This window comes from Physella acuta, unplaced genomic scaffold, assembly GCF_028476545.2.
Source record: "Physella acuta isolate Inbredline_101_S28 unplaced genomic scaffold, ASM2847654v3 ptg000439l, whole genome shotgun sequence".
Lineage (NCBI taxonomy): Eukaryota > Metazoa > Mollusca > Gastropoda > Physidae > Physella > Physella acuta.
Window position 1 is genome coordinate 199,900 of NW_026731958.1, and position 14,890 is coordinate 214,789.

Consider the following 14,890-nt stretch of genomic DNA (forward strand, 5'->3'; position numbering starts at 1 on the left):
AGCTTCTTGCACCAGTCTCACTACCACATTTAGGTTTCACCTAGTTCACCATTAGCGTGTAGTTCTATATCTCCCTTTCTTTAAATAAATATTGTTTTGAAAATAAAGCCTTCACCTAAATTAACTTGAAATTGTAAAGCTAAAAGGGACACCAAAATGGCGCCTCGCTGTCAATCCCGAAAGCTCCGTACTAATCGAATTTCACTCCATGTTATCGAGTTATGACCACTGCCAGTTAATTTGATTTCGATACGCCACACAATCAGATCAATGTGATTATTCCATTCATCTATGTTTTCGGCTATCGGAAAACACCTCCAGCCGGCCGATAAAGCCCATCGATTGGCTGGTATTTATACAGGCCCCGCCTTAAAGCCGTCAGTCTCTAAAGTCTTTTGTCCCTATTGATCCCACCCCCGCCGCTAGCGACGACATTCTCCGGTTCTGAGACCTTTAGAGGCAGGGCTTGACGACTTTTGTCGTCCTCCCGTCCAATCCTTGACGTGTGTCTCTCCGTCATCTCGTCCAATCGCTGTCTCCTACCGCTATTCAGATCGATGTTCGGTGTTTTCGTATTTGGGCAAGAGGAAGACTCCCAAAGACGGAGATCTGTTGTTGTAGCCCGTTCAACGTCGGCGTCACCAGACTAGTCCTTCAGACGTCGTGTTCACACAATAAACTTACTTCTGCTTCTGACACTCGTCGCTTCATGTAACACTTTTGGATAATTCAAGAACAGAATTCTCGTCATATTGGAGAAAATATTCAAAAGACATCTTTGTCAAAAGAAAAAAGAAAATCAACAGCTAATTTATAAAACGAAAGCTGGAAATTAATTCATTAATTTTAATTGAATAATACCAAATTTATAAACAAACAAATAATGGTGCAAATGGAATGAAAGTACCAACAACAATAAATCACAAACAGTTGAAATGAATTTATGAAGCAAACAACAAAATGAACTGAAGTGAGTATTTCTTGGCTTTCATCAAACAAATTTTTATATTATAATAAAAAGTTCCTAAAACATTATCCGCGAATTTGAAGAAACATACAGTTATTTTATTTTTAAATTCAATTATATTTATATAGCCCACATATAATATATAGGCTACAAATAAACATATAGGGCCTAAGTTTAAATATATTCTTTAATATATACAATTTCATTTAATATTATATCATGTATATATATAACATTTATATGCATATTTTAATTACACACTTTTGTAACAGTAGGGAGATGTATGTTTAATTAAATTGTAATAAAGCACGGTAGGTTCGCTTCAAGTTTTATTTATATCACTAGCTGATTTACAACAAATCTACAGTTATATTTTCACATCAAAATCTTTTCGTGTGATATTGTAGCGGTATCTGTGATTATAAGTTTATGTGACATCAGTAGCAGGTTTCATCTATTATGTTCCTGTAGCAGGTATATTCACTTGAAAGTTTCCGGAGTAGTTTCATTATTTAGCACCTATTTCGTTATATATATATATATATATATATATATATATATATATATATATATAGGCCTAAGTATATATTTACGTAAAGAAAAACACATCTAAAAATTGTTGAAAAATTGTGCTTTTAAAATAAATATAAATATTTCTAAAATCTATATATTCTCCTCTTCGAGCCGTTAGAAAACAAGCTGCAAACGCTCTCCCTACCTCCCCACCCCTACATGGTTTTAGTGAGCTGTGTTCACTCTAAATGTTTACAAGCAGAGCCAACGATTTTAAACGTAGGGGGGGGGGGAGGGGGGGGGGGGAAGGAAGGGGGGGGGTTATGGTCCTTAACGAGCTACTTATAGTGTTTTAAAGAAATATTTTCAGTGTCAGCGTTGGTACTGTCGAATTCACAAATTATGAATTATTGAAAATTAGAAACAACTAAATAGCGGCGTATGTTATGCCGCGGGCCGGCTCGTATGTTATAATTCAACAATTATATTTTTGAAATAAATATATTTATAATAAATACCTAGGTCCTATCACAAATATAGTAAATAAATAAAGGCGCTATATCAAATTCGTTACAATAAAAGTAAAAGCTGTTAGATACAAACAAAATAAATCTCTATGTTTTGATACACAGATAAAAGCTATGATATATCTACATTGAGATCCAATTATTTGAGGCTATTGGTGTCGGAACTCTAGCCCATAGTTTATAGAATAAAATTTTAAGTTGTTATAAAATAATTTCATTCGTATAATATTTCCTTCCCGCATTTAATTTAATTCAACCCCAAACTTAAGCAGGAAATAATTATTTTCATCGACAAATGAACAAAAAATAAACACAATTTAATTAATTAGTTGTAGGCCTATTTCAAAAGCAACTCTTATTTTCTATGTTTATTTAATTACAATGATTTATCCAAATAAAAATTTGATATTTAACTAATTGTCCTCTAAATATTAAACATTTAAATGAAATTATCCTAAAAATCTAATGATTAAGTTTCAGAAAATCTAGTCTTTTATAGATAACGAGCCGGCCCGCGGCATAACATACGCCGCTATTTAGTTGTTTCTAATTTTCAATAATTCATAATTTGTGAATTCGACAGTACCAACGCTGACACTGAAAATATTTCTTTAAAACACTATAAAACACTATAAGTAGCTCGTTAAGGACCATAACCCCCCCTTCCTTCCCCCCCCCCCTACGTTTAAAATCGTTGGCTCTGCTTGTAAACATTTAGAGTGAACACAGCTCACTAAAACCATGTAGGGGTGGGGAGGTAGGGAGAGCGTTTGCAGCTTGTTTTCTAACGGCTCGAAGAGGAGAATTATATATATAGATGAATTAAATTTACTGGCAAAACATTTTTAGTTATTTGTCCTCTTTATAAAGTACGTAATAATGTTCTCCCTAAGTGATCTAACAATAAATAGTAATAATAATTGACATGATCTGTTTAAATCGTCTTTTAATTTTAAAATGATTTCACACTCCGCGTTTCTCACAAGATGTTTAAATATTTATTTATCATGTAGGCCTAATTCATTTTAACATGTTTTAATATGGTGCAATAAAAATCAAACTAATCCTCAATTGATTGGTTTAACATTTCAAATATAAGTTTACATACTAATATAAAATTTATAAAAGAAAATATCCTTTTAATAATTTTCAATTTTCATTTCTTTTCCCAGCGGCATGGTTTTAAAAGATCGCAAAGTATCTTTCATTTAACACCGTTTAGTAACAAAAACACCATTTTACTCATCAAAAACACCATATGATTCACCACACATCAAACTGTGTGGTGGCATCAAATACCCAAATGATATATTAGAACACCGCTGATACACCTGGACACCATCTGATATATGAGAATACGATCTGATGCACGAAAAAAACCAGCACACCATCTGATACACTAGAACACCATCTGATAAATGAAAACACCATCTGATAAATGAAAACACCATCTGATAAATGAAAACACCATCTGATATATGAGCACACCCTCTGATATATGAGCACACCCTCTGATATATGAGCACACCATCTGATATATGAGCACACCATCTGATATATGAGCACACCATCTGATATATGAGCACACCATCTGATATATGAGCACACCCTCTGATATATGAGCACACCATCTGATATATGAGCACACCATCTGATATATGAGCACACCATCTGATATATGAGCACACCATCTGATATATGAGCACACCATCTGATATATGAGCACACCATCTGATATACGAGCACACCATCTGATATACGAGCACACCATCTGATATATGTGCACACCATCTGATATATGAGCACACCATCTGATATATGAGCACACCATCCGATGCAAACAAAAACGTTCAGCAGACGACCATCTAATAAGCCAGACGTCAACTGATACACCACACCACGACACCATACCTAACTTTTTTTTTTATCTGCGGAGAGCTGTTGGGGAGCTGTTGGACAGATCCAGAGAGTATCCGGAGATACACGGGAGAGTCGCCGGAGAGTCACCGGAGAGCCACCGGAGAGCTGTTGTTACCACGCCGGAGAGTCACCGGAGTCCCGCCGGAGATGCTGCGCTCCCCAGAAAAAGACGTCCAACCCCGGGTGCCGCCCCTGGTCTACGACGAGCGCCTGCAAGAAGAACTCAGCCTCAAAATGGCGTCCGAGACCTCGGTCCGGCCGTACCACCACCCCGCCCACCTCCTGGACAACCCGGGGTTCGTCCCCCACCTTCACCCACTGACCTACTTCTACGGCGGGCTGACCGCGGCCTTGACCGCTGAACACTTCAAATCTTGCCAGAACACATTGTCCTCTATGTTCAACCCTGGCGCCATGTCCGGCAACCCTTTCAGCATTGACAGCATCCTGAGCCGCCCGGGGCCCACCGTGTTCCACGGGCACCCCCGGCCCGCCCCCTACTTCCACTACACAGGCCTGCACCCGCCGCACCAGGACATGCTAGGTGAGTACAATCAGGTCGCCACATTAGGGTCAAGGTCAGATAAGGTCACCACATTAGGTTCACCTAATAAAGTAAATAAAATACAATCGGTACCATGCCTCGTAAAATGTATAGAATAAATAATTCTAATACACTATACACATATCAGTCTCACTCAGAGTTTCTTCCAGACATCTCTTCGGGGGCCTCAAGAAAGTCTACCGCCCCCCCCCCCCGAACGAAATGGAATTTATATAGCAAATATATAAACAGTGCCCCCCCCCCCCCGAAAATTTCAAGTACCTTACCCCCCCCCCCCCCCAGGATAAAAAAAAGTCTGAAAGAAACACGGATCACATGATATATATTAGCCAATACACACACTCTTATATTTATGTATATACATATTTATGTATATAGGCCTACATATTTATGTATATATATAAATATATATATATTTGTGTATATATATATATATATATATATATATATATATATATATATATATATATATATATATATATATATATATATATATATATATATATATATTTAACATTTTAATAATAATTCAGTGAAATACAAACAGTTTATACAGACATATAAATTAAAGTTAAATAGTCTGGAACCATTAATACGAAACAAACACTCAGCTGGCCGTTACATTTATAATTTATACACTGAATTTTTCCTCTACCGTTTCTTACTCTGCTTATTTCTAAGGAGTAAGGAAAAACTAATTTTTTTTTTGTATAGAGATATTTAGAGATTTTAATGTCAACAATTTCATCTGGGTCTCGTGACATATGACATCTGGGTATCGTGACATATGACATCTGGGTCTCGTGACATATGACATCTGGGTCTTGCGAAATGTCATTAAGGGCATCAAGGAGAACTTGGTGCCATAAAGCCAAAAAAAAAAAGTTTTAGGTCTCGGAGCTGAGCTTAGGTTTACAGTGTTAGGTCTTTGAATTGAGCTTAGTCTAGCTTAGGGTCCTGGGCGGAACAGCTACATTATACAAACGCAAACCTCATTTATTCTAATAGAAACTTTTCTTATATTAATTAAACCCCAATTCCTTAAATCTACTCTTTATCTGCTTTCACCGTCACCTTATGTTTTAACTAAATTTAAAATCCCGTTTTACCAACAAAAAAAAACAAACAAAAAAAAAAAAAAAAAAAAAAAAACTTAATCCACTCCCTCCCCTCCTCCACCCTCCTTTAACCTTTAACTTTCTGAACCTGTCTATTCAAAACTCAGCCCATTTTTTCTTATTTTTTAGCGCAATTTTCATACTGACAATTGCGATTATTAATTCGTTATTTCTGGATGGATGGATGGATGGATGTGTGTTCGCAGCTTTAAGTCGTATCTCCTCCTCAACGAAGCAATATCGAGGACTAATTCCAAAGCAAATATGTTAAGCAAGTTCCGAGGATGATTGTGGGCCAAAAAAATTCCCGGAATTCCTTCCTGGATTTCCCGGAAAAGCCAAAAAACCTCGAAAAAATGCAGTTTTTGGCCCATATCTCGGCAACCAGACCACTTAGCGACTTGAAACATTTACCAATCGATTCCTGCCATAACTTAGAACAATATTGCCGAAGAAAGTTTTCAAAAATATCCTTTCGTTCGGTCACAAAAAATTAATTAAGGAAATTGCGCTTAAATTGTCACTAGACTTTTTATTAACTTGTTTTTTAATATTTGTGTTTCTTTAAATACTAACGTATTTGGTTTCCATTTTTTTTTACTGGAGAAATTTAAATAGAACAAAATACTGTGAACTTTTACAAATCTATCAGTATCGTGGGGGAAAAAATTCCGTATGTTCTCGGTTAAAATAAATATCTATATATTTTTTGTGTGTTTTACCCGTGCACTGTGAGTAGAGCTTTATCCTGCTAATCGAAAGTCTCGAGTTTGAATCCGGGTTGAGTAGAAAGACCCTATGACGACCCAGACCCAGATGAAGCGTTAACTGAAGTCAGGTTGAAAAGGGAATATTAGCTGACTTTTTACCAATGGCTGGACGATGTTCAAATACCTGTTGTTTTTTTTTAATCGACACTTTGTAGACACGGCCAGTCCCATCAGAAAATGAACTTTACGACACCAATTTTTCAGTCCTATTTTTTGTTTTTATTTTGTTTCAAAATTTGATTTTTTTTTAAAAAGTTGATTTTGATAAAAAGAAAATTTCACGATGAAAAACTAAGCTTGATTAAGTTTCTCTTTGTGTAATAAGTTGCTTACTTGAACATTACCAACCGTCCATTGCAAATCTACCAACCGTCCATTGTAAAACTACCAGCCGTCCATTATAACACTACCAGCCGTCCATTATAACACTACCAACCGTCCATTTTAACACTACCAACCGTCCATTGTAAAACTACCAGCCGTCTATTATAACACTACCAAACGTCGATTGTAACACTTCCAACAGTCCATTGTAACACTTCCAACCGTCCATTGTAACACTTCCAAACGTCCATTGTAACACTTCCAACCGTCCATTGTAACACTTCCAACCGTCCAATGTAACACTTCCAACCGTCCAAGTCAATACTACAAACCGCTAAAAAAACATAACAAGGAACTAGGTATTTACCACTGTGATGTTTTGATTTACGAATTAGATATTTACTACAATGATGTCTCGATTAACGAGCAAGATATCTAAAGCAGTAATTTCTTGTTTAACGAACTGGGTATTATCTTAGTGAAAGCAGAGATCTGTTGAACCGTATCGGTCTATTTGGGCGTCACTGCGGCAGTCATTGGTGCAAAGACGGGGAGTCAAGAGGTGTGGGGGAGGGGGGGGGGGTGTCAGTAGACACCTTCTGGAATAGTGGAATGATATGAGAAAATACAAACATAAGACTAATAAGCTTGAGCCCATGGAATAAACTAGTTTAGCTTGGCTTGTAATCGTTAACGTGGCTCGCTTTACGAAAGTACAATAACTCACTAGTTTATTGGAATATAAACCTCAAACAATTGTTCTTTTGTCGCTTTATTAACATGTTTTCATCGTGTATAGATGGTAAATTATGACTTTTAACAACACCTTTATCAACATGTATTAGGGGAATTGATGTGTGAATAGATCACATGTAACTACACATTTTTATCATCATGTGCTCAGTACACTTGATGTGCGAATAAATGACATCTAACAAAACACACATTTATCAACCTATGTTCTGACCGACTCAACCATACCCAGTGGCGTAGCGAGGTCGGGTGTCACCCGGTGCGGCACTTGATGGTGTCACCCCCCCCCCCCCCCAGAGGCGTAGCGACCCTGCGACCCTTCCCGGGGAAAAACTTTCAAATTTTCGATTTGCACCCCCCCCCCTCAAACTTTCGATTTGCACCCCCTCGAACTTTCGATTTGCACCCCCCCCCCCTCAAGTTTTTCTCTATATATTTTGCTATTTTTTGCCTTGGTGTCACCCCCCTAAATGGTGTCACCCGGTGCGGTCCGCACCCCCGCCCCCCCCCCCCCCCCTCGCTACGCCTCTGACCATACCCCTAAGATTAAAAGCATTAAATAAATTTTTAAACCCACAGGCTAATCTCCCCCAATTGTTAAAATCAAATTTGTGTTGGATTTTAAAAAATCCTTTTCAAAAGTCGTAAACTGACAAAGCAAATCAGATTTCTCTATTATTGAGCATAAACGGACCTGACCGGTGCGTAGATAAAAACTCTGCCAATGTTTCCGGCTGATGTAACGCAACGATTAACGCCAACCGTCTGCTTGACGTGTAGAAAGCTGGGCTAATCTTTAGCATCACCGTGTTCGTGCATTACATTATTATTTCATCTTTTTTTCTCTCTTGTACGAAGACGCTGGGTTATATAACGACCCGGATTCTGATCGGCGTGTGTGTATGTGACGTGAATGTGTGTGTGTGTATGTGTGTGCTTGTGTGTATGAGGGTGTGTGTAAGTGTGTAAGTGTGTAAGTGTGATTAAGTGTGTGTGTATGTGTGTGTGTAAGTGTGTGTAGGTGTGTGTATGAGGGTGTGTGTGTAAGTGTGTGTGCGTAAGTGTGTGTAGGTGTGTGTATGAGGGTGTGTGTGTGTAAGTGTGAGTTGGTGTGTGGAGATGTGTGTATAAGGGTGTGTGTGTGTAAGTGTGAGTAAGTGTGTGTGTATGTGTGTGTATGTGTTTGTGTGTGTGCTGAGCGTTTGGCCATAGCCTTGTTAACTCACCGTAATGTTTGCTAGCAATTTGTTCGTCATTTTACAAACAGGATTTTGGTGTTCGTCTGTAAGTGTGTGTTTGTGTTTTGTGTGTTTGTATTCTTCTGTGTGTGATTGTATTCTTCTGTGTGTGTTTGTATTTTTCTGAGTGAATGGTGTAATTATAGTGTAGGTGTGTGTGTGTGTGTAAACCATATTATTATTTTATAATATGTTGCGTATGTGTATGATCGTGTATAATTTGAATGTATTCTGTGCCATGTGTTTATGTGTATGTTTGTTTATGTGCATGTGTACATTTGACAAAACCCGACTCTTGCTAAACACACAACTAAAGCGAACACTATTGAACCAACTGTGTCAAAAATTTGTCAGCGTTATTTGATATTTTAAAACCAAACCGTTCAATATATCATTCAGATGTTCACATGAAAGGTTCACTACCTTACAAGTTTACCTATTGTCATTCAAACTGTACCTTCGGAATTACAATTTTAGATTCAACATGCAAATTACATTTTAAAGATATAAATGAAGAAATAATTCAGCCGCATATCATTAGTATATTTGAAAAGAAAATTATCAGAGAGTTGTGTCCCCTGATGAGTTACGCGAAAATGTTTAAAATAAAAATAAATTCCGTGTTTAAAATTCGGTGAATTTCGTGCAACCGGAATTAAGCTAGTAAAAATGAATTACAATTTTAACAGCCACACCATTTAATGTTTTCATGCTAACAAAAGATCGACATTTTTAGATCGACAAATTATTTTATAAAGACGAGTCGTCAGTTTCTGTAGGGTGTAGTTTCGTGTAGGTTCGTGTCCAGCTGTAGTTTCGTGTAGGTTCGTGTCCAGCTGTAGGTTCGTGTAGTTCGTGTCCACCTGTAGGTTCGTGTAGGTTCGTGTCCACCTGTAGGTTCGTGTAGGTTCGTGTCCACCTGTAGGTTCGTGTAGGTTCGTGTCCACCTGTAGGTTCGTGTAGGTTCGTGTTCAGCTGTAGGTTCGTGTAGATTCGTGTCCAGCTGTAGGTTCGTGTAGGTTCGTGTCCACCTGTAGGTTCGTGTAGGTTCGTGTACAGCTGTAGGTTCATGTCCTGTTTTCCATATGTCCATTCGTCCTACCCATAATTCCTACCAAAGGCGCCCATATGACCAATGTACCGAAAACGGAAGTAATTACCTCTTTATTCCCCCACATGCAATATTAATGCTAAAATGTCAAGATTAATTATCAGGTTCATTGGCATTAGGTAGCTAATGAGTCCAAGGTCAGGTTCTTTAATAAAAATATTAAAACCAACATCCAACAACCATTGGCTAACAAGCCAACCAATATCCAACCACCTGACCGTGAACACATCTAAACGGCCATCTTTTCTTGCGCAAATATCTCCTGTAAATAATTCACTTTCGGATGATTAAATTCAATAGCTGAACGAATTGCTGACGCAGTTCTGCCATCTGTTCGTGCTGAATTGCCCTTAAATATTCCTTTAGCTTGTTTAGGCCCGTCAAATATCCCCGATAAGCGCTGTTTCGCTCTTGTTTATCTAAATAGCCATCACTGTTTTCACTCTGGCTTGCACAAAATATTGATGTAAACCAAGATGGAGATAAAAGACCTCCCCCACTTGAATTTACAACAAATAAATTCTAACTCAATCAAGCGTGGAGTCGAGTTGTTAAACCCCACACTAGGGCGGCCGGTCGTATTTGCATAAAACATTTGTCGAAATTCTAAAACGCCGAACAAATTAACTAACAATAGGCCGGCCATTGTTATGATAAGAGCAATTGACAAAACGACTTAGTGTTTAGAATGAGAACGGCGTGTGTTGTTTTACAGATAACAACTAGTGAAGTATGAGTATTGGTCTTAGATGAAATGATAATACAGTCTGGGTAAGAGAGGGGGGGGGGGGGGTAAGGTGAAAAAAGGGGGGAGGGGGTGAATAATTAAGAATATCATTCAACAGACTTAACTTAAGTCAAGCACCCCATGTATGCTGGTTATATACATGCTCTGTATATAATGTATGTATATTTTTTGACAGAAAATACAGCAGACTATCATAACGTAACAGGATAGTGTCATTTTACCTTAACCGTTAATTGAGAAGTGTAATCGATGGAGTATCAAGTTAACCCCGGGGCAAAGTGTTACGTTACTCTCGTGTGTGTTGTATTACACACAAAGTGTTACGTTACTCTCGTGTGTGTTGTGTTACCCAATCTTCACTCGCCGTTGACACCAAACACCATTGATATAGAATAAAAACACCGTTAGACTAAACACCATTGTAACATAAAACATCATTATCACAAAAAGGCATATTCATGAAGTAAAATGTGTATCACAAATGTTGCTCGTCTTTCAAACAATTGCTCTTAGTACCAACTTTATATCGTACATAATACCAACTTTATATCGTACATAATACCAACATTGTGTCGTACATAATACCAACATTGTGTTGCACATAATACCAACATTGTTTCGTACATAATATTGCTCATGTTTCATGTTTTACATCACAAAAGTGTTTTCGCAAGTCAGATCTAAACTGGGTATAAAAATGACAATTATGAATGACCAAAAATGGTTTTACAACATTTAAACCTAAAGTAGGAATAAAATGACAAAAACCACCAAAAGTGGTTTTACAAGAGTCAGATCTAAGTGGGTGTAAAAAAAAAATAATAAACCACCAAGAGTCAGACCAAAACTAGGTATAAAAGGACAATAAAAAGCGACCAAAAGTAGATGTACAAAAGTCAGATTTAAACTGGGAATAACATAAAAACTATGAACCACCAAATATGAGGAGACGGTAGAGAAATGACTTGTGGTATGGGCTGTTGTTGTGGTGACTGTTGTGGTAGGTTCTGTTGTTGTAGTGACTGTTGTGGTAGGTTCTGTTGTTGTGGTGACTGTTGTGGTAGGTTCTGTTGTTGTGGTGACTGTTGTGGTAGGTTCTGTTGTTGTGGTGACTGTTGTGGTAGGTTCTGTTGTTGTGGTGACTGTTGTGGTAGGTTCTGTTGTTGTGGTGACTGTTGTGGTAGGTGCTGTTGTTGTAGTGACTGTTGTGGTAGGTTCTGTTGTTGTGGTGACTGTTGTGGTAGGTTCTGTTGACGTGGTTACTGTTGTGGTAGGTTCTGTTGACGTGGTGACTGTTGTGGTAGGTTCTGTTAATGTGGTGACTGTTGTGGTAGGTTCTGTTGACGAGGTCTCATAGTAGGGACAGCGGCCAGAGCTTCTTGTGGTGCTATAGACATGCAGGCCGGTGCTGTAAATGTTGATGTGAGGTCCAGCTATGACTGCCCTCTCTGTCCCTCCCCCCCCCCTTCATGTAGTGATGTGAACCAGTTGGTGATTGTGTCAGTCCTTTAGGATAAGGGCAAAGGTCATGTAACGATTGTAGGCAGGGAGGAGAGTTACGGTGTGTGAGCTGTGGTGTTTGTGGGTGGGGGGGGGGGATAAGTGTGGGGGGAGCGATAAGTGTGGGGGGAGCGATAAGTGAGAGGGGAGGGATACGTGTGGGGTATAAGTGTGAGGGGAGGATACGTGTGGGGGATAAGTGTGAGGGGAGGGATACGTGTGGGGGATAAGTGTGAGGGGAGGGATACGTGTGGGGGATAAGTGTGAGGGGAGGGATACGTGTGGGGGATAAGTGTGAGGGGAGGGATACGTGTGGGGGATAAGTGTGAGGGGAGGGATACGTGTGGGGGATAAGTGTGAGGGGAGGGATACGTGTGGGGGATAAGTGTGAGGGGAGGGATACGTGTGGGGGATAAGTGTGAGGGGAGGGATACGTGTGGACGATGTGGTCGGTTTGTGGGGAGTGATGTGTAGGGAAGTAATTGTTGTGTGTATTGGGAGTGTTAGCTGTGTGGGAAGAACGATGGGTGTGTGTGGTGAGTTATATGTAGAGGGGAGTTGCGTGTGTGGAAGTGGTGTGTGGGGAGTGGATGTACTGTGGTCAATTGTATTTATGGGAGGCGTGGTGTGTGGGGAAGTGGTGTGTGGGAGTGGTGGTTTTGTGCGATGAATTGTATGTGGAGGAGGGTGATGTGTGGGTGAGTGGGTGAGTTTTATGAGAGGGAAGAGGTGTGTGTGTGTTGAGATGTATATTTAGAAGAGAGTGGTGTGTGTGGGAGTGGTGTGTGTGTGTTGTGCGTTTTATGTGTGTGGGTAGTGGTGTGAGGGGGAAGTTAAGGGGGGGGGGGGGAATGGTGTGTTACTTGAATGTTCCACTCTCGCCACTACAGCTGATCCTCATCAACTAAGAAGCCCCTACGACCCTACAACATATTTTCTCTTTTGTTATTCTCTGCCTGTCCTATTGGCTGACAGAGCTGTTTTAATTCCGATCTTCCGATTTAATCTTTTACTCCGGCTTTTGATGTACGGCTAATCGGAATTATCAGGTGACGTCATGTGCCCCAGCCGACACGCTACTTTATTCACCCCGACACTGTACTCATGGATTGTTCTAGAATAGCAGCAAGCAGAGGTGGTACTCTATGCGGGGGTGTGTGGGGTGGGCGTTAAGGTGTAGGGGGAGGAGAGGTAGATGATCCTAATGCTTGGAGATTTTTTTTAATAAAAAAAATATATAAAAATATTATGTATTTAAATAAATTTCTAAGAGAAATGCCAATGGCCTTCATCCTACAGATGAGGTAACCTTGACCTTACCCATTTCTGGATAATAAAAATTCGACACCTTGTTTTTAAAAACTTAGCACACTAATATTTGAACACTCCGCCTCCACATCAGACATTTGCAATGCCCAGCAACTTGCCCAGTGAATACCGCTGTTGGCACTGCCTATCTGGGTTCAACCAATTCACTCAATTATTAATTAAGCTCCAATCAATAGTGTCCATAATCTGTATGGCCTTAATCAATGCAGTGCATAATCTGTTTGTGGTTAATTCATGTGATATATAATCTACCTAATGCTTCTACCAACGGCTAAGCTTAGGGTTAAGATAAAAACAGGCCACTCAACGAACAATACACTAAATACACCGATTACATCTGTATTAGGTAAGCTGTAAATATTACATTCGAATGTATTAAGTTAAGCTGTAAATAGTACATTCAATTACATCGATTACATTTGTATTGAGTTAAGCTGTAAATAGTACATTCAATTACATCGATTACATTTGTATTGAGGTAAGCTGTGAATATTACATTCAATTACACCGATTACATCTGTATTGAGTTAAGCTGCAAATATTACATTCAATTACACCGATTACTTCTGTATTGAGTTAAGCTGCAAATATTACATTCAATTACACCGATTACATCTGTATTGAGTTAAGCTGTAAATATTACATTCAATTACACCGATTACATCTGTATCTATATCAGACATGAACAATACAATCCTCTAACATACAGCACTAGCTGATGAATTGGTTTGCAGTCAACAGCCATATATTATTTCTGCCAAAAATCAGCCCATACATTGAAAGACGTGCGTTTTTTAAACAACTCATATAATGTTACACGTTAGTCATTGTTCTATAATATATCTTGGTTTACACACTTATCATATCGTATACGTGCTTTTTGACAACTATTATATGCAGAGTTTCTTTCAGGCATCTCTCCGGTAGGGGGGGGAGGGGCACTTCACCCACATCCACCCCCCCCCCCCCTCGAACAAAATAGAAACTTTTCTTTATTAAAAAAAATATATACTTAAACTGAGTGTCCGACCCACCCCCAGAGATTTAATCCCCCCCCCCCTTCTCCCAGAAAATTTTACATACCCTCCCTGAGACAAATGCCCGAAAGAAACCATAGTTATACGCTCTTAGCTAAGGTGTTGATCACATATGCGTTTTACAATTCATTTTTTAACAAACAACGTAGTACTCTTGAAGAAAAGAAATACATTTATATATTCCTGAACGTTATAAATGATGTCAACATCTGATCTTGACCCTCCCTTTTCAATAGAACAAATAAATTTTACACCATGATGCTAATTAAATGAGGGTTAAATTGTGTATACACTTGCTGTGGTTTCGAGCAATAAAAAGTGGTAAATTTTACACATAAAATCTTTGGATTGCTACCTACATGTTTTATGTTTCTCAAGTTTGTTGTGAATCTTAGAAGTTCTTGCATTCGGTCTCTAAAACCTCCCCTCACTAAAACCTCCCCTCACTAAAACCTCCCCTCACTAAAACC

At 38.8% G+C, this 14,890-nt stretch overlaps 1 protein-coding gene across 2 annotated transcripts in view; it reads left to right on the forward strand.

Moving 5' to 3' along the window:
• Positions 1-4,047: 4,047 nt before the first annotated feature.
• Positions 4,048-14,890, forward strand: part of LOC131943056 (retinal homeobox protein Rx3-like) — a 36,796-nt gene continuing 25,953 nt past the window's right edge. For both annotated transcript variants that reach the window (XM_059303067.1, XM_059303068.1), the window contains exon 1: positions 4,048-4,471. In XM_059303067.1, coding sequence (XP_059159050.1) covers positions 4,075-4,471 — 397 coding nt within the window. In that variant the 5' untranslated portion in view covers positions 4,048-4,074. The remainder of the gene's footprint in view (positions 4,472-14,890) is intronic.